The 27,129-nt window shown below is 34.9% G+C and overlaps 1 protein-coding gene across 2 annotated transcripts in view; it reads left to right on the top strand.

Annotated features, from left to right (window-relative positions):
• LOC150095792 (uncharacterized) overlaps positions 1-27,129 on the top strand; it is a 147,957-nt gene that overhangs the window by 105,155 nt on the left and 15,673 nt on the right. For both annotated transcript variants that reach the window (XM_090409860.1, XM_090409861.1), the window contains exons 8-9: positions 13,614-13,718; positions 25,718-25,869. In XM_090409860.1, coding sequence (XP_090265986.1) covers positions 13,614-13,718; positions 25,718-25,869 — 257 coding nt within the window. The remainder of the gene's footprint in view (positions 1-13,613; positions 13,719-25,717; positions 25,870-27,129) is intronic.

Raw genomic sequence — 27,129 nt, forward strand, 5'->3', positions numbered from 1 at the left:
AAGGTCTTGAGTTTCTTCACTAGAAGACCCAGCATTGCATCCAGTTAGATCTGACATCCATGACTCCACACAAGAAAATAAATCTGAAAATTACTTATTTCACCATTTAAAGAATACAAATGGTCTGAATAATTCTTAGATCATTCTCAGTGATAAATATGTTGATTTCAGCAAACACTTCCATCATCATCATCATCAAATTCCTGCCATGTACCCTCAAGGGGTGTACAGGATATAACAGTACTACATGAAAAAATTACATCATTACTAACTTCCTATCTACAATTTTCCTCCAAATCAGTCTGTTACTTGTCAAGACTCCAACATTACCAGATCTTATATTTCTATCATCTAAGGCACTTTGTACCGCATCAATCCACCTATATCTTGGTCTTCCTCTGGGTCGTTTTCCTGCCAACCTGGCAGAGAACACTTGTTTTGCTAATCTTTCCTCTCCCATTCTATTTAAGTGACCATACCACCTGAGATTAGTTCTGCTAATGCCTTCCTGGATGCTGACAATGTCAAGTTCTTTCCTAATATCCTCATTTTTAATATGATATTGCCATTGATGCCATCTGTTCACGCCTCTAATCTTTCTCAGGACTCTCATATCTGCGGTCTCTAGTCTTTGGTCAAGTGTTTTACTTCTGACCCAGCTCTCAGATCCATAAGTTAAAACTGGTTTGAACACTGTCTTGTATACAGCTAATTTAACGTTCTGACTAATTTCTCTCTTATTCCATATGAATTTATTCAATTGACTTCCTACCATACCAGCTTTGTTGATTCTGTTGTCTATTTCTATATTTAATTTACCATCTTCACTAAAAATCGTGCCTAAGTAGCTGAAATGTTTTACTTGTTCCACAGGTTCTCCATTCACAACACAGTTGACATTTTCAATGATTCTGCCTATTTTCATTGTCTTTGTCTTTTTATTGCTGACCTTCATACCATATCTATTACAACAGCTACTCAATTTAGTCAGAGAATCTTGCAGACTTGTAGCAGATTTATTTAGAAGTATAACATCTTCCGCATAAAGCAAATAGCTGACTTTAACATCTCCAATTTTGATATCATGTTTAATACCACTTTCCTTCATAATGTGATCCATATAGATAATGAATAACAGAGGGGATAATGTACATCCTTGTCTCACACCAGATTTAACATTAAACCATCCTCCTGTACTTCCTTCAATTTAACTGCTGACTTACAACTCAAATAAAGACTAAGTATTGCTTGATATAATGCCCCATTGACACCATATAACTGCAGCGTATTGAACAGCTTCTCTCTTGGCGCCTTGTCATATGCCTTTTCGAAATCGACAAAACTTAAATACAGATCTTTGTTATATTCCCTCGCTTTCTCGACTATTTGTCGTAAAGTGAAGATCTGATCCTGACAGCCTCTATTTGACCTGAATCCAGCTTGTGTCTTCACCAAGCTTTTCTTCCACAATTCTTCTCAACCATTTCTCAAGTACACTTGCATAGATATTGCCAGGAACACTCAGTAGGGAAATAGCTCTGTAATTCTCACATTCAGTTTTATTTCCCTTTTATATATGGGTAACATGAGAGCTCTACTCCAATCATCGGGAATTCGTCCCTCTGTCCAGGCTTTCTGAACTATGCAATGCAGCCACTGTAAGACTTTTATACCACCATACTTCAGCATTTCTGGTCAAATATCGTCTACTCCTGGTGCCTTTCCACATTTCAAGCCTTTGATGGCTTGTTCCACTTCACGTATGGATATGTATTCCTGACTGCATGCCTGGTCAGTGTTTTTTATCACTGTGCTGTCATCACTGCTTGTTTCATTTAGCAGTTTTTCAAAGAAATTACTCCATGCTTCACGGATATCTTTTTCTCCTGTTTTCATGTCACCTTTATCATCTCTAACTCCTTTTACAGCACTCTTTCCTCCATTCCTAAGTTTCTTCAACAACCTCCAGAATATTTTGCCACCTTCTTGATATTTATTTTCTATATTCTTGCCAAAGTCCTCCCATGACTTTTGTTTAGCTAGTTTTACACACTGTTTAGCTTTCTTACATTCGTCTCTGTATTCTGTAAGAGTAAAAGCTGACTTATTTGCCAGGAACTTTTGATATGCTTTCTTCTTTTCCTTCACTGCCTCTTTAACTTCCTATGTCCACCAGGGAGTTCTGATTTTTTTATCCTTGCAGACAACCTCACCACATGCCTCTCTGGCAGAATCAATCATTGTTTTCTTCAGAGTTTGCCACTGAATCTCCAAGGTTTGATTCCTGTTCTCAAACTCTTTCATTTTCTTTTCAATAATCTTTCTGTATTTTAGTCTACAGTTCACATCTGAGAGCTGCTCAACTTTTATTCGCTTTAAAACTTTCTTACATGTTATTCTTTTCAATATGAAATTCAATTTTATCCTGCTCAAGACTAAATAGTGTTCACTTCCAATTTCAAATCCTCTGTACACTCTGGTGTCCTGCACCAGGGAGAAAACATCACTATCAACAATAACATAGTCAATGAGACTTTTCTTATTCCTAGCCTCTTCTCTCCATGTGAATTTGTGCACATTTTTATGTTGGAACATGGTGTTAGTAATAACCAGTCCACGTCCTGAACAGAAATCCAACTGATATTTGCCATTATTATTAGCTTTGCTCTTTTCTCCAAATTTTCCCAAAATGTTTTTGTATGTCTCACAATCATTTCCTACTCTGCTATTTAGATCCCCAACAAGGACCAACTTTTCCTTTTTCATTGTGTCAGTTGCTTTTTCTAAAGCGTCAAAAAATTTCTACACTTCTACCTTAGTAGAACCTTCTGTGGGACCATAGGTACAAATAAGTCTCATTGTCCAGTTCCCCATTCTCATATTTGCCCACATTACTCTACTTGCGACTGACTGCCATTCAAGAAGATTAGCCTCGTATTTTGTGTTGAATATTATGGCTACTCCTTCTTTTCCTTGATTGTCATTGCCTGAATATAACATTTTGTATTTATTGCTCAGAAAGATCTCACCAGTTTTGGTCTTTTTTGTTTCAATCATCCCTATTATGTCGATCTGGTACTTATCTAATTCCTCAGCTAGCTCCATTTCTTTGCCATTCAGGCTTCTTACGTTGATAGTACCAATCTTTAACTCTGGTGATGTTGAGTTGGGGTTTGTTTTCAGATTTGTTCCAGTAGCTGACTTTTCGCTGTTCGCCCTGGTTCCTGGCGAAAACAACGGGGGTCCTTGTTTAACCGGGCAAAGCCCCTGCTGGCATGAAAATTTGTCATGTTGTACCATAATTTTTTTATTTTGGTTTAACCAATAAGAATACAATTTGGTTGGCTAAATTCCAAATTGCCAGCCCATCCTCGTTCGTTCAGTATCAAAGTAGATACCCAACAGGGTGCACCACGAGAAGGTGTGGATTGGACATTAGGTCAGAAGCCCTGGTCGGTTCTCCGCATTCCTTTAAAGGCTATGTGGAGGTCTCCTCCCAGTTATACAGCTTCGACCCTTAAGCAAACACTTTCATACCATGAAATTGTTTCCTCATTAAATTACTTTCATATATTTCAGTTTTTTGGTGAAAGCTTTTAAAACACATTTTCAATCTATCACTGTCATTAATTTCCTCTAAAGTTGAAGTGATACTCCATTAAGTTTTTGAAAAATTTAAGCCACATAGTATAATTTGTTTTTGTGTTTACAGATCTCCTTTACTAAATCTGTGTCTCCTTTGCTTTATAACAAAGCTATTTATTTTGTCAGAAAAGGTTTAAAAATCTTGTTAGACACATATCTTTAGAAAGCCATCTGATTTTTCTATGTAAAAGAAGTATCAAAGCATCGCATACTGTTCTTCATTATCAACACAAAATTTTTTGAAACGGCAATTTGTAACTTTATTTTATTGGTCTTTTTTATAATAACTATACTGAGAGATAGATTGATAAAGAACTAGACTAATGATTTTTGCAACCAGATGATGTTGGTGCACAGTGCAGGATATAGCAAGAACTTCGGGGCATACTTACTTTGGGTGGGGCTATGAAACCTTTACGTCTTCCAACTGTGGAGGTAGCATAATCAGTAGCACAGGATATCAAATTTTCCAGTGATAATTGTTAAACCAAGTTTTTACAGCAACAAAAATGGATGCTCCAGTCTAGTCAGTTTCTAAAGATTTTACAAACAACATTTCTTGCAATTTACAATCATAATCGAAATAATGAATATATGCCATTAAAAGGGCCTATCATCAGTAACTGTGGATTCATAAATCAGAATAGAAAATTTTATCGTTTTTATTTTGTCTATTAGCTGCTCTTCAATGTTAACTGATGTCATGTCACTTTGAATTGAATTGTTGCTCAATGGCATTGCTCTTAAAATACTTGAAGTATTTTGATGTGCTATTGAAATTACAGTCTCTAATTGTGGGTCATATAACAGTATCAGCAATAGTATGAGCATTACCAGTTTTTTTTTGCATTGATTTCTGCAATTTTATAAGATGTAGTCATTCCATCGTCATTTATTTCCATGTTCATCTTTAATAAGAAAGTAACAATGTTAAGTTGCTTAAAATTCTGTTTTAAATTTTTTAAATATTCAATGTGTTTACCAACGTTATCAGAATGTTTTCTTTTTAAGTGATCTAAAAGTCTTGAAAGTTTAATAGCCTAATTTGAAAAAGAACTATTGCACGTTAGATACATAGGCTGTCTTGAGTCAAATGGGCTTTCAGTAAACCATTAGCTAGATATTCATCCAGACACTGTTGGCACTTTTCTTTTAGCACTTGACATGATTGATGATGAGGGTGAATAAATACAAAGAATTAAATAATAAAATATAAACTGTTTGAAAGTTTGAAAGTGCTTGAACTGTATATTAAAAATCAGTTGTTCCATGGGAAAAGAAAATCCAGTGAGAGAAATAAAACAGTAATTAAAAGAATAAGTTGTTAGGTTGATTTTGTGACCACACACACGATTGTAATACCCATGTTTTTTCACTCCCATTGAGAATCCTTTAAAACAGGATAAAAAAAAAACGATAAAAAAACAGGAACCCATGTTTTTGTACATATGAATCACTTGCATTGATTGCAGACCTGTTCATCAATTTCTGTTGGATACTCAAAATTTGCATGCCCGAATTATTATTATATCAAATATTTGCCTTTGAGATCCTGTTAAAAATAAAACATTTTTCTGTTCATTTTGTCAGTCAGTGTATAAAATGTAATATAAAATATTATATTGCAAATTATATTTATAAAGTTATCATTTATATTAAATAATAAATTTGTAAGTTATAATCTAATTGATTCATCCAAATCATATTATAGAAGGTAATTAAACTGGATATAAGAGACCACCAGAAAAGAGACTATCCAAAGTACTGTAATAATTAGGAATGCACCAAATATTTGATATGGTTTCAGTATTTGACTGATTTGGTATTCAGATATAGTCTCAGCCCAATCAGTAGAAAGATTCGGCCAGCTGGAGCAGATAAATGTCTGTTACATGCGTCAAACAACCGCAGCTAATCGGGAAAAGCCTCCCCTTATCTTGTGCAACTGTTCAAATAAAAGAGTTTCCGAGGCTGATGAGTAAACTTATTCCACAGCACAGTTTCTCAGAAAATTTCTTCTGGCAGCAGCTATATATTTTTTTTAATGATTTTTATGCTGCATTGTTTTTTAAATAATGTTTAAATACAATATGATCTTTAAGAACTTTGAAACCAGGCATAGATTTCAGTTTTTTGTGGATGAATGTTTGCTCTGGCATTTTTTTCCAAAACAAGAGGTCTCATCCATATTTAAATATTTGCTGTGGCTAATAATTTTCTCCACAAAACTCCTTGGCAGCCTTCTCATCGGCACTTGCAGATTCACCATACGTTTTCACATTATGCAGGGCAAGACGTTGCTTGAATCTCATGAACCAACCAGAAGAAGCATTGAATTCATAGTCTTAATCAGGCTGGGCCCTGCTTTCTCCTTCAACATGTTGAAGAGACTTAATGCCTTAGCAGTTATGGTCCTAGTGCTAAATGGTATGTGCTCTTGGTTCAGGCCCTCTATCCATGATGCCAGTAGCTTTTCCTTATCACCAATAGGACCTTGTCATTGCTTCGTCACTATCATCAATTAAATGGAATCCTTTCAGAGCTTTTTGATCCTTATTTTTCAAACTAGTTGTCACTATAGAATGAGACATCCGAAGTCATGTGTGATCACATTGAGGGGCTTACCAACTTCGTTTCAAGATCAATTGCTCAACTCCTGTGATTCTTCACTAGGTTTTTTGATGGGCATGTAGGGACCATGTTGCACAAAATATTGCAAAATATTTAATGATAAATATGTAACTAACCTATTTCTTAATCACAAAATCAACAGAGGAACTGTCGAAGACACGTTCTGAGGGAGGTTGCTGTTGAATGCTCGGTTGCTACTGCTCATGATGCAATGTTGCTAAATAGAAACCTCTTTACTTTACACTTGCTGGCATCTTCTTCAAAAGTATAGTCCAAAATGTTTATTCCCTTATAGGATTGCGGATGTAAGTCGAGGGATGACTATTTTTTTAAAAATTTTATTTTATTATTATTTTTTCCCCCATGTGGTTGCATGAGTAGGTGAAGTATTATTACACGTTTTTTAATCTTCATTCTACTGTTTGGCCATAGCATACTGAATTAAATTTTAAACATTGAGAAGTAAATTTTATAAGTAAGTGTTTTAAATAAAAATAAAATAAAATACACTTGTTAAAAATTTTTATCAATTTTTAATGAGTGTAATTTTTTATTTTTTTATTTTTTCGAAACATTTGTTCATAAAATTTAATTCAGTATGCTTTGGCCAAATATTTTGTATTCAGTGCATTGGCCAAATCCTGGTTTGCTACATCCATAGTAATAATATAGTTCTGGAAGTTTATTAATCTTCAAGTATGGAAACCACATATTTCTAAACAAAAATAGGTTTATTAAAATAAACAGTATAACCCAACAAGTTTCATAAGTCATTGCACTTACATCATAATGGGTACCAAACTTGATATAAATAGACTAGAAAAAATTAATTACACATAATAGATGTCATAAAAACTTCAACAAACTAGTATATATAAACAGTGACCAAAAAAAAAAAAAAATTAACAAGTAGGGTGGTGGTCTCACAGTGGGTGATGAAATTCATCTCCCACCATGTTCTGTGGCATAAAGCATATCATATCCCAGTAGTATGGTTGTTAGATTTTTGATGAATGCAGACCAAACTTGGCGTAGGATAACAAACTTAGTTTTGTTACATTTGTGTGGTATGAAGCATTTCTGAGGCCTCTTTAAATTTCTTGTAAAACAGTTGTGATCAGTATACAGCAGTTTCCCAAGCTTTCCTGTTCATAGTGCCATTGGTGTCTCAGTAATTTTTCTGGTGCCTTTAGGCTTCTTACACTTTGTAGTTCTATATTCTACTTTGTAGGATGTTGGCAAAAAATTGCTTGCTTGAAAAAATGTACTTTTTTATTCTTTCAATTCTGTTAACTTTCTGGTAAAATAATTCTAGGATTTACTAGTCATATTAGGATAATTTGTCTATTTTATTTACTTGAATGCATGCATGCATGCACTCAGAACAAAATCTTTTAGATATAATAATGCTGTAGGATGCTAGTGAAGCATTGCTTGGCTAGCAAACAAATCTAATTAAAAAAACGTACCTTTCTGTTCTTTCAATTCTGTTAACTTTCCGGTAAAATAATCATGCGATTTACTGACCATATTAGATAATTTGTGTTGTTTTAGTTTACTTAAAACGTACTCTGGGACAAAATCTTTCATACATACAGTAGCAAACAAATTAATCAGAAGAAGCAGAATTCTTGTCAAGTTTTTGGTTTTGTTTTGTTTTTAAGGTCACAATAATTTTGGTATTGGTTTACTATTTTCTGTTTTGGCTTTAGTTCACTATTGTGATTGAGTGCTGTGTGTTTTAACTGTATCTATGATGTTTATTAATAGTGTAAACAAGTTGACATCTGTAGTGTTTTATTAATTTTGTGTAGCTATAAAATGGATACATCTCCAAGAAAGCATTCAAAAATATGTACTCTTTCTCAGCATACATCCATGACCTGAAGACAAATTGCCAGTGAGTATGGTGTTGGTTTGGGTACTGTTAATGTGATTTTAAAGAGGTTTAGGGAGACAGGTTCCTTTTCTCCCAACAGAAAAAGGAAAACTGCACTTACTCAAAGATTGTGTACTAATTAGATAAAGCAATCCAAGATTGTCTGCTGCAGATTTAAATAGAGACTTGTTGTAATAGATTTCACGGTATTGATATGAACAAATATCGTGAAATCTATTACAACATGTCTGACAAACACATAAGCCTATCCACGCGTATAAATAGAGACTTGGCAGCTAGTGGGATTAATGTTTCTGACATGACAGTCTGTCAAAGATTGTTGGAAGCAGGAAGAACTGCTCACAGACCAACAAAGAAACATATGTTGACAAAAGCTATGCAGAAAAAAGGCTCCAGTAGGCAAAAGTGTACAAAGATTGGACTGTTGAGAAGTGGAAGGAGGTCATATTCTCAGGTGAGAACCATTATTTTGTCCAAGGAAAGTGAATCCCCTATATTTGCAAATCAGTAACTGAGAAGACTTCTTCCACCCCCACCTTCAACACCCAGCTAAAAAGATGTTCTGGGGTTGTTTTACACACGACGGTCCAGAATTGCCTGTACCTGTTGACAGTATGATGAAAAGTGACCAATATTTTTATATATTGGTCACAAAATATTGGAGAAAAGAATGGTCCCACAGATCCAGAAAGACAAAGAACTCATCTTCCAACAGGATCTTGCTCCATACCACATTCAAAAAAAAAAGTGAAGGAGTTCCTCAAAAATCACAACATCCAGTTGCTTCAGTAGCCAGGTAACACTCCTGACAATAGAAAATTTGTGAGCCATAGTGAAAAAGAGACTTAGAAAATTAAATTGTGATACAAAGGTTAACTTAATACAATCCATTATAAAAGTATGGTTTTAAGATGCATTCTACAAACACATGTTCTACGTTGGTAAAGTCCATGCCTAAGCGAATTAATGACCTTATTAGGAACAGATGAGCACATAATTATTAGGTAAAGTTGGAGTTTAATATTTGTACTTATTTTCTTGTGAAATTAAAATTTTTCTTTAAAATGTGAGTGTTTTCAGATTAATTTGTTCATACTATAATGCATGCTGTAGATACTCTCTTCATCAACATCTTCTTGTCTTCAAGGATTAGGCATTTGCCTATTAAAGAGTACTTTTTAGTTGTGTTTATTTTAACATTTTTGAAAAGAAAAGGTTCATGAGCACATTTTTTATGTATTCTTTATTAGTAAAGCACCATTGTCATAATAGCAACATTTTGGGATTTTTGCTACTATATATGTGTGTTTGTGTGTGTGTGTGTGAGTGACTAAAAGTTTATAAGGAAGAACACTGGAATAAGATGATAACATTTATTTAATTGCTATATTGCAACTTTTTTTCACTACTGTGCTACTTGCAATCTCAAATTTACTAATGCAAAGAAACCTCCTTTCAGTTATAAATGTAAACTTAAGAAACATAACATATGATATGCAGATTTATAGGGTACAATTTTTTTTTATTTTGTTTTTTAATGTTGAGCCCATACACGAGCAGTTGGTTGATCAACCCACTACAATACTACAGCATATACTAACTAATTTCTTCTGTGTGAATCTTATAGAATCCCTTTATTAATTTTCTTTAGTAAATTTCTCTCATATCCCCCTCTCCTCTGCCTGTCAGCTATTGTAGTGGGTTGATCAACCCACTACAATACTACAATACTTTTTTACTTAAGCGCTCTTCAGTCATTTCAGGATCACCAAGGCATGTAGATATTTTCTGAATGCTTATCCAAGAATTGCATTATACTGCTCAAAGCACATTGTCCTGTTGAATTTTGTGATTAATATCGTGCAGATACACCAAACTATCCAGTTTTCTGCAGACATCAGTTTGGTTTCTAGTGTTCTATGTTGCCAGGTCTTTGGGATACATGAATTTCATATTTTTACATGAATCATGGCCACCAAAGGTTGTAAACTTGTCATACCTGTAGTACCATTAGTACTAAGGTTAGATAATTTAGGAACTATTTGAGAGAACCACAGTATTTTTTCTTGTAGACTTCCATTAAACAGGATGGTGATTTACACTATGCAAAGAAAATTACTTATCATCTAAAGACTTCACAATTGTACATCCATGCCATAGTGGGATTCAGGCCACAGTCTGGTTGAATAGCAACTCTCTGCTCTCCAACAGCAGTACTTTTTTTTTATGGGTGTGCAACATATTTTTGAAACTACAAGAGAGTCCTTTGAATTAATATGTCATTATTAATGCTAGTACTGACAGGAGTGTCCTAGGTTCGATTCCTGTCGGTGACGTGAGGAGCTGAAGGATCTTCCTCAATCATAGCCAAGTTAGCCGGTCTTGGGTGTGGACAGCAGGGTTTTTTCCCCAGTTTATCCTGGGGTTTTTCATCCCGCAAACCGGTCTTGAGAACTCAACACTATGGCCATAGGATACACTGGAGCATAGGGCTGACCACCTTATCTTGTGAACAGTTTGAAGTCCGATGATTAACAAACCCTCGACACCGCAAGGTAAAAGAGGGAAAAGGAAGATGAGATGAGAAGGGGTTGCTTAAGGATCAAAGCCTGATAACTGGGAGGAGACCTCCATTTCACCTTATAGGAATGCAGAGTACCGACTGGTGTTTCTGACCTAACATCCAACCTCATTTAGCTCAGAAGATTACTTGGATGTTAATGAACACATTGACAAGTAAAGATAGGGAAATCATTATACCTCTTCATAAGGCTATGATTCAGCTATATGTTGGCTACTGGGCACAGATTTAGTCACCTGCTTTCTAAATGCAGGTGACTAAATCTGTGGACCTGGAGATAGTGGAGAGGATTCAGAGAGGAGTGACTAAGCTGGTGACAGGTCCATGGAATGCTCCCTGGAATGAAATGGAATAGAATGAAATAGATTGAAGGTATGTGGGTTGCAGAGTTTAGCTGACAGGCAGAGGAGCGGGGGATATGAGAGAAATTTACTAAAGAAAATTAATAAAGGGATTCTATAAGATTGACACAAGAAATTTTTCAATACATGGGGAGTAGGGGAAAAACAAGGCATCACACTTGGAAGTTGTCTAAGATTGTGGTTAGTAAAGGTATGCAGAATAGGTTCTTTACTTGGAGAGTACTGAATGAGTGGAAAGGATTGCCAGAGGTGGTTGTGAGTGCCCCAACAATGAATAAGTTTAAGGAGATGTATGGCAGGTATTGTGTTAATGGATAGTGCGAATCTCCTGCGATGAGTCTCTCGATGATGACTCCATGGAGTGGCTGTATAAATAATAATAATAACAATAAAGTTCCTGTAGTTAGTGACTACAATAATCCTGTAATGGTCTTTTGCAGGCTGATGTTATAGATTATAAGGCTACACAAGCAACCTTTTTAGTGTAAAGTTATATTACCATATGCTAAATAAATAACTAAAATGTAAAGGTAATAATTATAGAATTAATAGTTATAGAAATTTTGGTATTCGAATAATTAAATTATTCTGAAAAAGGAAATAACTAAATCTTCCATAACATAAGTGTACTAAATTAAATAATGTAAAAGAGAGATGGACACATTTTAACAAACAGTTTCAAAAAAAAAGTACAATTATTATTAGATTTAGTGACATTTAAAACTTAACAATTCTCAATATTAGTTTAGACTTTAAAGGGTTTATTGGACTTAAATTTTTGCTATAGAAGTTCTTCATATTTTGAAAATAAATTATTTTCAAAAGGTTACAGGAATAAATTGTTGATTCTCTCTTCCATTAAGACAGGTTGAGTAGTCCATCTTCTCCACTCTTCTCTTAATAAAGTGTTTCTTGAAAGATCTTGAAGGTTGTTGATCTTAGCAGCTTTCTTAATATTAGTGATCCAACTTATCCTTGGTCTGCCCCTTGTCCGTTTGGTGGTTTTCTGTCCCTGTAGGGTATGGTAATCTCTGTTGATTCGTTCTGTTTACGTGTCCATACCATTTTAATCTCTTTTTATTTAGTTTGTCTAATATTAGTTCTTTGTAATTTAGTCCATTCCTCACTATTTGATTGGTCTTTTTCTCAGTCCATTTAGTTTGGTTTGTTTTTTGTAAGCATTTGGATTCAAATGCTTGTAATTGATTTTCTTCTTTTTTTCTTTGTTATCCACTGTCAGATCCATAGAGGACCATAGGCAATACCATTGAATTGTATCTTTTTAGTTTCAGCTGTTTACTTATTTTATTACTATTCCAAATTTTATTTTGCTTTCTTATTACAGACCAACCTAAACCTATTCTATGATTTATTGTTTTCATATAATTTAGATCTTTGGTGCTAAGCAATCCCAAATAGTTAAACTGAGTGAGTTACTTGTTCAATATATTTATTATCAATATCAATGTTAACTAGTTTCTTTTCTTTTCTTATTGTCATTTCCCTATTTTGGTTTTAGTAAAATTTATACTCATATTATATTTATTGCTAATTTGGGTTATTTTGCTGATCATGGATTTCAGATCTTCTTCGCTGTTAGTAAGAAGGACTATATCATTCGCATATTTGATATGGGTGATGTTGGTTCCATTTACTGAGAGGCCAGCAGATTCTTCTAGAGCTTCCCTGACGACATTACTAATATATATATTAAATTAGTATATAAATAAGTGGACAGCCTTGTATAACTCCTTTTACAATATGAATTTCCCTCTGTTTCCATTTTATTAAATTTCACTATTGCTTTTGTGCCTTGATAATACTACTTAATGAAATTAATAATATAAGGATCTATGCTAGTTTTTTCAAGGAATTGGATCATATATTTTCTATCTGTTGTATCGAAAGCCTTACAATAGAAAACAATCAAGAATAGAATTGTTTTCTGTTGTAAGGTCTACTAGTTTCTGTATTACAAAAATTGCATCAACTGTTCCTCTGCCACTTCTGAAGTCCATTTGTTCCTCTTCTAAGATTTCCTCATAGATATAGTTTAATTTGGTTTTTGTCTAATATGGATGAAAATCTTGTAAGCATGATTAAGTAGAGAGATAGGCCTATAGTTAGCACATAATCTTTTGTCTCCTTTTTTATGCAATGGAATTATTTTTGATATCTTCCAATCTTTAGGAAATTTCTCTTCAATAATTTTGAATAAATTATAGGGATAGATTAGTTAAAAATAATAATCAATTTGAGTACATAATGAATTTTTTAAACAGCCCCAGATAAAGAAGAGTAAATAGTTATAATACCATTTTAGTGTTCTTGTGAACACTTAGCTTAACAGAAAGGTGGAGCTAAGATAGAAGGTTGGTGATTTGGAATTTTGCTTAGGAGATTGGATGAATTATATGATTGTTTCAAATTTTCTTGATGGGTATTTTCTAGCCAGTTTTAAATGACAATAATAAATTTTTTATTTTTATGGTAGGACGTGGAACAGTGGCAACTGGAAGATTAGAAAATGGAAAGTTAAAGAAGGGGACTGAATGTGAAATTATTGGCTACAATAAAAAATATAAAACAGTAATTACAGGTAAATTTCTTATAGATAACATTGTATGTTTTAAAAATGAACAGATGGCTATATATGTAAATTGCTTTGGATATATATATATAATTTTTTTATTTATATGGGTATATTTGCTATTAAATATATAGATAATGTCCCAGAAAAGTATTTCTATAATTTGACCTACTTCCTGTGATTCCATGCTACTTTGAAATAAGTTTAGAGAGAACTTACTTTAATTAGATTAAAATAAAATTTATTGCTAATTTCAATCTATATTATATCAAGGTAATCCTCAGGAATATATATATATATATATATCTCCTTACCCTCTTTTTCTTGTTTTTTGCCATTACCAACCAAAACTCAACAAAAATGATGGCCTAAACGTCTCAGTTGGATGCATATCTACACCCGCATAGCATCCAGAAAAAAGAATACACACTGGATCACAAGCTACATCAGTAAATTCTACAATGGGCTAAGCTGATGGAACCTCTGATGGAAAAAATAAAAAAAAATAAAATAAATAACATAAAAATAAATAAATAAAACAAATACATTGGTAAAATCACATCAGTTGTTACTAATATAGTTCTCTCATTTTAAAGTTTTGTTGTCTGAGAGTCACTGGATCATTATCAGATTAAATTTCTATTCTTTTATCCAATATATGGGTTATTCCTGCTTGAACAATTGTTGCATTTCTTTTTTCTGGATGCTATGTGAGATACAGATACTAAAGAAAACATAAAATTAAACACCGAATTGAAATTAGAAGAATTTCTATACAGAATTGTGGACTGATAAATATTTTAAAAAAGATAACTGGCAAACATTTAATGAAAATGAAAATGAAATAACTAAAGAAGAATTAGAAATCAGCCTGAAAGAAACAAGAAACGGAAAACCATTTGGAGAAGATAAGCTAGGTTTAGAACTATATAAATATGCAGGAACAATGTTCAAAGAAAGACTCCTATTATTTTTAAATAAAATCTATTCAACTGGCAATCCCCCCAATAGAATGGAAAAAGGCAATTGTGATTCCTATCTTTAAAAAAGGTAGTAGAGATGACCCTAAAAACTATAGAGGTATAAGTATACTAAATTTCTGTTACAAAATATGTAGCAGAATTTTAAATAACAATCTAATAAAATATTCTAAAAACTTTATTTTGAAGTGCAGAATGGATTTAGAAAAGGACGATCATGTATAAACCCGTCTTTTGCATAAAATTAATCATAGAGAATTGACTTTGAAAAAGCATTTGACAAAGTTAAAAGAAGCATTTTATTTAACATATTAAAAGAAAGACAAATACCAAAAAATATCCTAAAAGCTATCATAAGTATATATGAAAATAATCAAATACAAATAAGATTAAATCATGAGCTGTCATATCTACGAGAGATAAACCAAGGAGCCCAACAGGGATGTCCCCTGTAGCCAACTCTTTTTAATATTTACCTAAATGAAATAATAAAATGGAATAAAAATTTCCATCAAGGTATTAAACTTTCTCCTACTGTGAACTTAAACACTCTCCTTTTTTGCCGATGACCAAATAATAATTACAAATTCTGAAGATAACTTACAGAAAGCTATTTTAAATCTAAATGAGATAACCAAAGATTGTGGAGTGATAATATCAACAGAAAAATCAAAAACTATGACCTTTAAAGACAAGATCCAGTAAGAACTAAAATAGTAATAGATAACAAGATTTTAGAACAGGTGAATTCATTTAACTACCTAGGATGTATGATTACATATGAAAATGAAAAAGATATAAACCTAAAAATTGCAAAATATTTAAAAATAACAGGTGTAATTAACTCCATATTTAAACCAAACCTAGTTCAAAAACAAACCAGACTAAAAGTATACAATACATTAGCCCTACCAGTCTTAATGTATAGAAGTGAAATCTGGACAATAAAACAAAAAGACAAAGATTAATAACAAGAGAGATGAAGTTTATGAGAAAAACTGCAAAGTATACTCTATTCCAATAGAAAAGAAATGAAGAAATTATGAAAGCAGAGGCTCTACCAATCGACCAACCTTTGCTGGACTTTTGGTTGGTGATGGTAAAGAAATAAGATTGTGAAGATACAAGAGAAAGAGGGTAAAGCGATAATTTTTTACAGTGATGCTACGAGAAGAGGAGTGCTGCACAAAAGCACAACAAAATCTTGTTTTCCTGTTGCGAAAATAAATAGTGATGCTGTTAGAATGCAGAATGGGCAGGAGAGAATTCATTGTTTTGACTGGCACCAATGATCTCAGAGATGAAAAGTAACGTATATAAGGATGGATGTGAAAGAGTAATTGGGAGAAGCAAAAAAGAAGAGTGAGAAGGTGAGGTTTGTAAGGCAGGTGTTGATAGCTAATGAATGAATATGTAGGTTGTGCAGAAGGAATAATGTAGAGTTTGTGGACCTATGGTCTGAGTTTGATGGATGGAAGGGATTTGTGTGACACTGATGGCCTGAACTTGATTGCATTTGTATTTAGGTGTCTAGAGAGATTTGTTCACTGAGAGAGAGAGAGAGAGAGAGAGAGAGAGAGAGAGAGAGAGAGAGGAAGTTCAAAAGGATAAAAACTAAAGAAATTAGGACAGATGCAGGCGGGTGTGTTTGAAGAGACCCACTAGGTAAATGATTGTGTGAATGAACAAAAAATGCAAAATCTAGTCGCTCAGACAACAATATTGATAGGATGCAATTCATGATACAGAGATGGTCTAAGGCCTAAGAGAATACTACAGTTTCTATATTATTATTATCAACAGACCTCCATGGAGTCAAGAGACTCATTGTGGGAGGTCCCACTCTCATATGGACATGTCATCGTACCGTGACTTAAATGCATTCACTGTCCTTGCACTCACCACATTCTCAAGCAGTGCATTCCATTCACCCACCACTCTCCATTCAAAAAATCTACTCCTTACCCCCTTGTGCACACCCATCTTATACAGCTTCCAAAGATGGTCTCTCATTCTCCTCCTGTCTCCAAATATTTTATGAAAAATCTCATCCACACTAATCTGGTAATTATCCCTTATTAACTTATACCAGGTTTGACATCAAATTTACTCAATTCCTCATATACCTCCTGCTTACTCACCATCAGTGGTTCTCTCCCATTTCCACTGCTCTCAAGTTCTGCATTATGTTACAATCACAAGAAAGGATGGAACTGCTCATTTAACACCTCTACTATATCCTTCTCAATGTTTATCATTTTCCCATTATCACTGACCAACATCATCCTCCCACAATCATTCTTTCTTTTACTGGCCATATACTGAAAACTCCCTAGAATTTATTTTGGCATTATTTGCTAACTGCTGCTCATATTGCACTTTTGCTGCCCTTACTAAGTGAATCACCTTCCTTGCTTGCTCTTTATACTTTTTCGCTCATCTTGTGGCGCCTCCACAATGCCTTTTTATTCCAGATTGCATGCTTAACCTCTTCAGTTATTCATTTTACATCTACCTTATTTATTCTCCTGACCTTCGGAATACACTTAGTCATTGCCTCTGCCAGATAATTCCTGAGTAGAGACCAAGCAGCATTGATTTCCTTCCCATGCAATTCCTCATTCCATGATATCGCTGCAAGCTGCCTCCTGAGTTTTCTATAATCACCTGCCTTATGTAACACTTTTTCTCACAAGAGTCCTGATATGGCTGACCACCACCCAAGTGATCACTTCATGGTCAATTTTACCAACTGGAGGAAGATGTGACGCTTCATTTATGACAATATCTTCTGATTGGGTAATCAAATCCAAGACCCATGATCCCCATGTAGCCTATGTTACTTACTGCTTAAGGTAGTTATCCCTTAAAAAAATCAGGAAATTCATTTTCTTTTATTTCTGAATGCTGGAAGTGTTCAGGAATGAGAGTAATTGTGGGCATTGGTTAGTGTAACCTTGCCAAAAGTTATAGGAATTAGTGAGACTTGGCTAACAGCAGATGTTGTGGTTACAGAGATTGAATGTGATTGGTTTAGTATTTTCATGGAGGATAGGATTGGGATACTGCTGATGATAGCAGATGAATTGCAGCCAACAAGAGTATGAGTCGTTCAAGCAGATGGCAAGTCTTCTGAGGCAATCTGGTATGAGATTGAGGCTAATAGGATAAAATATAAAATTGGTTCCTGCTGTAGGCCAGGGAGCACCAGGGATGATGTGGAAGACATGCATCAGTAGATTAGTACGAGTACAGATTGAGTGATTATTATGAGGCACTTGAACTTTGGAGAATAGATTGGAAGGAGGAACAATCACATGGCAGGAAGGAAATGGAATTTATAACTTGCTGAGAGATTATTATTCGATGCAGCATATGATGGAGGGGACTATCAGTACAAGAATGTTGGATCTGGTTTAGGATCAGAAGACTTGTCCTTAACTAAGGTGGCTATGTTGCTTCCAGTTGGGGAGCGTGATCATGTGGTCTTGACTTGGAAGGTAGCAAAACATGGAGAAATTTCAGTTAAGAAGGGATATATGTGGAACTACAAGGCAAGTGATTATGACAAGTTTAGGAGGCAGCTTGAAGCAGTACCATGACAGATCTGCAGGGGAAGGATGTTTACAGTGCATGGGATATAGTCGAGAGGTATCCTGAGTAAGCAATATCAGACTGTATACCCGAGGTCAGAAGGGTAAATGCATGATCTGCAAAAAAAAAAAAAAAAAAAAAAATGAAGGATATATAAGGAGAAAGGTGACCAGCATGGTATGGAAAGCAAAATCAGATTATGAGAAGAAATTAGCCAAAGGAAACTCCAAAGTTCTTTCATTGCCTTACAGGAGGAAGAATGATTATGGAAGGATAACTTTGATGGGTGCTGATGAGGTTAAAGAAATATTTATGGTTGACAAAGTAGTTGGAGTTACTGAGTGACCACTTTGCAAGGTTATATCATGCAATTGATGATATTGCTGTGGCAGAAGTGACAGGGAGTAATGTGAGAACAGAGATTGATGAATTGGCCAATTTTCGATGTAAATGTTACTTTGGGATTACATGGGATATCAGCTTGTGTTTTATGGGAACTGGCAATGCTTTGACCAGACTGTTTAATTTAAGTCTTGACTCTGAATGTTCCATGGGAGTGGAAGGAGCACAAAATAATTTCTTTTGTGCTCCTTCAAATTAGTATTTCAGGAGTAGCAGTAAAAGTACTAGAAAAGCTGATCAAAAATAGAATTCAAGAATGGGTGGATAAGAATATGATACTCTGTGAGGAACAACATGGCTTTGTGAAGGGTTGGTCATGCTGTACTAATTGACTCACTTTTTATAATAGACAGACAGCTGAGATAGATAAAGGGAATGTACACAATGATACTGCTGGAATTTGCAAAGGCATTTCTTAGATACTACATGGAACTGTTATGCAAACTGTCACAAATGGTGATGGATGTGAAACTGGTGAAATTGAATACAAGGGTGGCTGATGGATAAATACCAGAAAGTAGTATATGGAGGAGCAGAATCCAGAAGAAAGTGGGTGACTAGTGGTGTGCCACAAGGCTCTGTGCTTGGACAACTGCTGTATAATTTGTACATAAATGATATAGGAAATAATTTGAAGGGAGATGTTGTTTGCTAATGTTGCAGAGTAATAGTTAATCAAGGTGATGTAGAAAGCTTGCAGGATGACAGTACGGGCAAAGCATAATGGATGTCAATTTAATGTGGAAAAGTGTCAAGTTATGCAGTTTGGAATACAACGATTACAAACTATGTACAGAACTACTTGCTTATTGAGAACATACTGACAAACAGGCAATTATTTCTCTTTATAAAGCTGTGATATGGTTACATCTGGATTATTCATGTCTGTTCACCTGAATTTTTTTTGTTTCTTGGGAATGGGGGAAGTGGCAGAGAGAATCCAGATGTGAGTGACAAAGATAGTGATGGCATGGGAACGCTCCCTATGAAGATAGGTTGAGGCTTTGAGGGTTGTAAAAGTTGATTGATAGACAAAAAAGAAGGGATATGATAGAAACATTTAAGTAATTTAATGGATTTTATAGAATTAATACAGAAGAAATCTTTCAGCACTTGACTACTTGGAAATTGGGTAGGTACATAAGAATGGCTTGCTATAATCATTGTGAGTGCTTTGTCTGTTAATGGATTCAAGGAAAGGTTACAGGAGTTGGATAAATGTTTTGTGAATAGTTTGGTTTTCCCATAAAGGGACTCCATGGAGGTGCTGAAGCAATGACAATAATAAGAATTTCACAGTCATCATAGAAACGATTGACAGAGGAGCAGCCAATCACAAAACAGCAATGTCCCGAGAAGCAACAAACCAGCAACGTGAGGAATAGCTAACCCTGAACATACAATAACCACCTTTAATGTTTTCAGCCACATCTCAACAATGGTGAACTCTTGCTTCAAAAAGACCTAAACTATGCGGTTGCATTGCTTCGAAGTCAGTTAATAAATTGGATTTTAAATATAATATTGAAAGAGGTCTAAAATCCCTTTGTAATAATATACTGTATGCCCACAGATGCAAGACCCTTCGACACTTCTGCGCATGTCAGAAGAAGGAGAATCCATTCTGATAATAGGATAATCAATCCATCTTGTGGGATGAGTTGTTTATTATTACACGTTGGAAAATTAACTTTTCTTTTATGAACATTGTAGTTTTTAAAGTGGTAACTATATGCTTGTATAACATTAAAAAATTTTATGTATAAAGCACTTGATTTTGCGTGTTGGTGGCCAATTCGTACATATCAGCTTATTTCTTTTTCCCCTTCAGCACGAATTGACTCTTCTTAGCAGTTGCCAGACTCGGGTCTCGATTCTGTGGTCGGACAGTAGCTGAAAAAGTATGATTAGAAACAATCACCATCCTTAATGATAATGAACTACTAAAGAACTCCCTTACTAAAAATGAAATAGTGGCCATTAAATCCCTTACAAAATAAGCTTTAAAAAGAAAACTACAGAATTGCTTAACTCAGTAACCATGTTGTTTACAGAAACCATTAAAACGTTGTTACTGTGCTATGTGCTCCCTCAGAATTTATGGCCTTACAAAAATACCTAAAAATAATGGACTGCTATAGCCAATAGTTGAAGGAATCAACAGACCTAATTATCATTTAGCCAAGAAACTAATGGAAGCACTCGAAGAGTTTGTAGGTCATTCTCCCTTCTACATAATAGACACATAACACTTCATAAACAAAATTAAAATGTTATACTGAACAGTAAAGATTTATTAGTCAGTTTTGATGTAACTGGCCTTTTCACAAATGTCCCAGTCACTGACACACTTGTGTCGGGAGGAAATTTGTTTTACAAGAATGATTTCCTCTTGATGTTATGGCCCTCTTAGTCTATGTACTTTGGTCCATTTATTTCATGTGACAAAACTGCCATTATCTACAAAAAGAAGGTATGTCTATGGCTCCCCATTTCTCTTCTCCCATTCCCCCTCTTCATAGCTAACTTTTATATGATGGAACATTTTGAGATGAGTTCTAGATATAGCTGTTAAGGGTTGGATCAACAAGTGAGCTGAAAGAAGTACAATAAGATTAAAACCAGCAATAGACATGCTATCAGTAAGAATGTAGAACATCCATACTTAATGGGCTCCTGGAAAGCTAGACTTACGTTGCAAGGAGATGGAGCAGTATTGAATTGCTTGGATTAGCAGAGATTTGCATACAGAGTCAGGGAAGATGAGCGGTGAAAGATTCATCTAGGCAATAGTGTGAAACATGATGCAGGAGTTGGATTTCTTCTTGATAAAAGAAGAAGAGAAGCACTATTAGGTTAAAAACCGAAAGAATAATAATAAGATTTGTAGCAAAACCATTTAACATTTGTGGTTCAGCTGTTCATCCACTTCAGAAACTACTGAAGAAGAAATAGAGTTATTCTATCACAGCTTGGAAATAATCTTGGATATAGAGAAAACAATGAAAGAGGAGAAAGAATGCTTGAATTTGCCTTGAAGCATAGCATGCTAATTTGCAACATAAAATTCCAGCAAAAAGACTGCAGAAAGTGGACATGGCAGTCACCAGATGGAAGAATGAAGAACATGCTGGACATGATACTCATAAGCAAGAGATAAGTCATATCAGTTCAGTGGTGTTGAACATTTCAAGGAGCAAAAATGGGATCTGATAATAGCTCAGTGATTGCCAGTATCAAGTTGAAACTCAAGCAACAAGAGTGAATCACAATTTCAAAGTCAGAGAGAGAGATATGAGGACACTTAGTGAGGAAATCACAGGGAAAGTGTATAGGAAAGTGCTCAAGGAAGAACTGAAATCCATTATAGAAAAGGAACTGGAGGATAGAAACAACAGAGTGATGTTCGCGATAAAGAGAGCAGTAGAAAAAACAGTTCCACAGACAGAGAAGCCAAAGAAGAGCTGGATCTCACAGGAGACATTAAAAATAATTCAAGAAAAAGAGCATTAAAGATTAGGAGAGAGAGATGTCTGTGGAAATGGAAGAACAGTGTAGAGCAAATGTAACAAAGTGAAGAAGGCAGTTAGAAGAGACAAATCAAAATGGCTAGAGAAATAGTGCATGGATATCAGTAAATACTGTGGTGAATACATAACAAGAGAAGTATCTAAGATCATACACATCAACAAGAAATGGAGCCCAGAGCAGAAAACTATCAGGCCTTCCCAAAAGTAATGTCATTTTTAGCATTAAGTTTAGAAAGGATATAAAAGGTAAAATCACTTGCTAATTTAATCAAATATATATTCTCCACTTGAATCAATAACACTTTTCCAACATTGTGAAAGCTTCATAATACCATTTCTATAGAATTCAGGAGGTTTGGAGGCAAAGAATAATATCGTATTGTTTTTCATTAATGAAATGTTGCAAACTTCAAAGTGGTATTCTGAAGGGTGCAGGATCAGGAAATTACTGAGGATGTGGAAGCTTTTCCCAGTCGATTTCCTCAATCTTGGTACAGGTGACTCTTGCACTATGAGGGTGTGTGTTTTCATAGTGAAAAACAACACCCCTTTTGATTGACCTCTTTTCTTTCAGTTTTTCATTCAGTTCATCGAGTTGTTCATGGTATACTTCATCTATGATTGTTTGGTTTTGTTGCAAGAGTTCAAAGTGTATAATACATATATATATATATATATATATATCCCACCTTATGAGGGTGTTGTTTTGGCTGAGCTTTAGCCTGTTCTCCTGAAGGAATTCACTGCCTTCAGGAGTACAGCACTTAACATCCTTGTTAAGTATCCACTTTTCATCACTGGTGACTACATGACTCAAAAAAACAGAGATTGTATCTCTATTTTTGAGTCATGTAGTCACTGAAGAGCAGTGCAAATGTTAATGTGCTCTCTTTGATTGTTGTTTGTCAGTTCGTGAGGAACCCACCAAACTTAGACACTACTCCAAGTTCTTGCAAATGGAATGGATGGTCAATGACGATGAATTAAGATCTTTTGCTAAATCTTGAACAGTTGCATTGGCATTTCTTGCAATAGCGGCTTCCAGTATATCATTATTAAGAGAGAGAGACAAGGTGCCCAGAGCGAGGAGAGTCTTTCAAGCTAAAGTTCCCGTGTTGAAATTTTTGGAACCATCGCTGGCACTTTCACACATTCAAAACATTATCACTATACACTTCTTGCACATTTTTTATAACTCATAAAGCATGATGTGCATAGTGTGCCCTTCAGTTACCTCCATAGTAATAAAGGATTATTTAAACAATAATTTATGTATGATGTTCTTGCAAGGTGGAATTCTTTAAAATGAGGCACCCTCAGTTTATGGTACTTATAAGCTTTAAAAATTCATGTTTAGACAAGCTGAGACACATTTGAACTAGTGCAGTATAAAAAACATTACTTTTGGAATGACCTGATATAAAGATGAAATAATGAAATCTTAATGAACACAGATGAAATAGGAGAGAGAGAGAGACGGACAAGATACTGCTCAGAGTTATACGACACAGTGAGCCATAAGTAGATATAGTAGTGGTGAATAGTGAATTTAGGTACTCATATGTAGACTGTATTCTGAAGTCAGATGGATATGAGATTTATAAAGTATTAGGAGTTGAGCAGAAGAGAAGTAATCTTTTAGAACAAAAAAGAACACTGAGTTTTTTGGAAGCTGAAGAGCTATGACTATGGTGTGTTTGTGCCAGGTTATGCTAAATGTGAAAGTTAACCCAAGAAAGAAAATTAATGAGATTGGTGAGAAGTGTTATTGATTGTGTGTGCGTGTGAGAGAGAGAGAGAATGGTGTTATGGTGAAGACAGCAAATTTCAGTTCTACCAGAACAGAATCCTGTCTTATTTCTCAGGCAGGATTCTGTTCTGGTAGAATTAAAATTTGCTGTCTTCACCATACTGAGAATGACAAGGAGATCAGTGTTTTAGGCATTTACAAATTACAGATATTTCAAAAATGGAGTGGATAGTGATATTTTCACTGAAAAACAAATACCAGTATCAAACTTTAGTTCATCTATACAGTTTTACTAATATTCAAAGCTAAAAATTCACATCTTGCTGCTAAGTACTTCATGGACATTGACAAAATCAGTTTCCTGATGGATACAATTGTCAGTTCATGGTTCCATACCCTTATAATGGCTTCTTGGAACCCCTGAAGTGTTTTTAACTTCTTCTTGTGTATTTCAGTCTCCATTTGGTACCACAAATTCTAAATGGGACTGAGATCTGGGCTGTTTCTTGGCCACTATAGTCGCTGAATCGAGTGTTCATTGAGCCACTTATTAACCTGCAACAAAAACTAAAGCTTTTATAAGTACTAAACTCAATTTGTATAATACATTTTAGGGTTATAATAGCATTATTTTACACTTTTTGCCCTATGACAAGGGACAGAGTCATCCTGAAAGATGTAGTTCATCATTACATTAAAGTGGTCTCTGATAGTAGGCAGCAATTCTAAAATTTTCTGGTACACTTGTGCATTCACTGAACCTTTTGTGAAATGCAGACAACCAACATTATATGATATGCAGCTCCAGATCATCTGAGTTGCTGAGAATTTGACTGATGACACCAGACATTCAGGGTTGAATTTTTCCCCTGATCATCTTCAAACTGTCTGCTGTCGGTACCTTACAGGTTAAACTTTTCTTGTCAGAAAAAATTACTCTTTTCTGCTGATTGTTCCATTTGGCATGCTCTTTGAACCAATTTAACTGAGCCAGTCACATTTTTTTGGTTAACAAGGGCTTCTTTTTAGGGTACCTAGTTATCATTCCCTGTCAAATGAGTCTTCTCCTGACAGTTACAGAGCATGCCACAACTTCTGTTTGTTCTTCCCAGTCCTGTTTCAGTGCTCCAGATGATGCACAGCAATTTTTGAGATAGAGTCACTTTAGAACTCGATCTTGGCATAGTGTAGACAGTGACTTTCTTCCTGTCCCCTTCTTCCTTTCAGCAGATCTGGTTTCCTTCACTTTCAACAGGAGCCATACCACATTAGATTGACTATAGGACACCCTTTCAGCTATTTCACGAGAGGAATAGCCTTCTCTATTCAAAGCTGGAATCGCATTTTTTCTGCAAGGTGTTAACTGCATGTAAATATCCATAGTGATCTCAGCACAAAAATGTGAAAACTAGCTCTTGCTGTCTATTTATAGTATAGAAAATTCTGATGCAATAGCAACAGCTATTATATTATACTGAAACCCGTGAAAATGACAGATGATGCAATACAACGAAATATCTAATGATAAACCAATGAAAATGACATTTAATACTAAAAACTATATTTATGTAAGATGATGCAGTTTCTATGAACATGAGTGTAGTTAGCTGTCTCAGTCTTTTGAATGTCAGTTATGTAAATTGCTGTATTTTCTACTTACTATTTTATTGCAAGCATATAGATATATTTAGCATCCATCTTATCACAGTTATCAGTAATAATATTTTACAGAAAAAAAAATTTTTTTTTAAGGTGTTGAGATGTATCGTCAAATATTAGAAGAAGCATTGGCTGGTGATCAGATTGGGACCCTTCTTCGAGGTATAAAAAGACTTGATATTCGCAGAGGAATGGTACTATGCCAACCTGGAACTGTGAAGGAACACGATTACTTTGATGCTCAGGTACTGCTATATTATTTTTGTATAATTTACAGTCTGCTCCTGAGAATATGTGCCATTTTAATTCTGTGTAATTACCAAAATATATGATACCTGTCATTGTGTTTGATGCCTTTGATTCGGCTCATTTTTGGCACTAAATCATGTGAAAGCATTTTCAGCATGAATTTATTTTTGTTATAGTAGGATATTAAAATGTCAGATGTTCCTCACTATTCGCTGACACTCTTGGTTGACTGACTGACACATATACTCAGATGTTAGCTCTCTTTGGTAGTTTCCAACCATGGCCTTGTATGTTTTCTTTTCTACCCAGCGAATTTTAACCTCATGTCCTTTGATATTATGATGATATCAATTGAGATGATCCATTTTGTCTGTTTAGGCTATTGTCATGTTTTTCTTATGTTGGTGAATTGGAAGCATGCCTATACCAACCCATCCCAATGGGGAAGGGTAAGTCATCAGACTATTGTCCCATTTTCCTTTCCTTAGTTCTCTCAGTGGTGGAGGGAGTTATGATAGTCAGCTTCTTCATTGCTTGTGTCCACCAGTTAATTAGTGATCACTGTAGAAACATTTGGGAGTAACTTGTGTGGTTGCCCTTGACATTTCCTTGACATTTGTTCTGGTCTTGCATAGAGACTATCTTCCTTTCTTTGCTGTTTCCTCTCTTCATATTTTCTGCCACTTCCCTGGACTGTGAGCCTTGTCCCCTATGCTTGTACTCCTATATATTTGTGATCTTTTGCCACCCTCAAATCCTCTATTCTGTTGATTATGAAAAACTCTTAAGTATTCCTGGCCTTGCGATACTCAAATGCAAGCTTCAAGATCTTACATGACCAGTCTTTTGGGGATATATATATATCCTTGCCATTCTCTGGTGGGATACGTGGATCTGGTGGATTTTGTTACTGGGAGTCAGTCTCCTGTCTTGTTGTTTTTCATGAGAGGTACCACACAACACTACACTCCATCTTGCTTTTTTGATGATTGGATTTCCAGTTAAAATCAGATTTCTCTTGGATTGACTTCCACATCTTACTTTCCTGGCACAGGTGAATCACATCCTGGGCCACCTTGTCCTCTAGAGAGCTTGGTGCTCTCTTCCATTCAGGGTGCTACTTCTGCCTGGCTTCTGGCATTGTATGGAACTCACCAGTGGGAATGTGTATGTGTTTGACCAGAGAAAAGAAGGTTGGAATCTGCTCAGTGGTTGACATCTGGAAGTTAATAATTAATTTATGTAGCATTTGCATC

The sequence above is a fragment of the Typopeltis vanoorti genome, chromosome 20 (genome assembly GCF_054136105.1).
Source record: "Typopeltis vanoorti isolate ZY-2024b chromosome 20, IOZ_Tvanoo_1.0, whole genome shotgun sequence".
Lineage (NCBI taxonomy): Eukaryota > Metazoa > Arthropoda > Arachnida > Uropygi > Thelyphonidae > Typopeltis > Typopeltis vanoorti.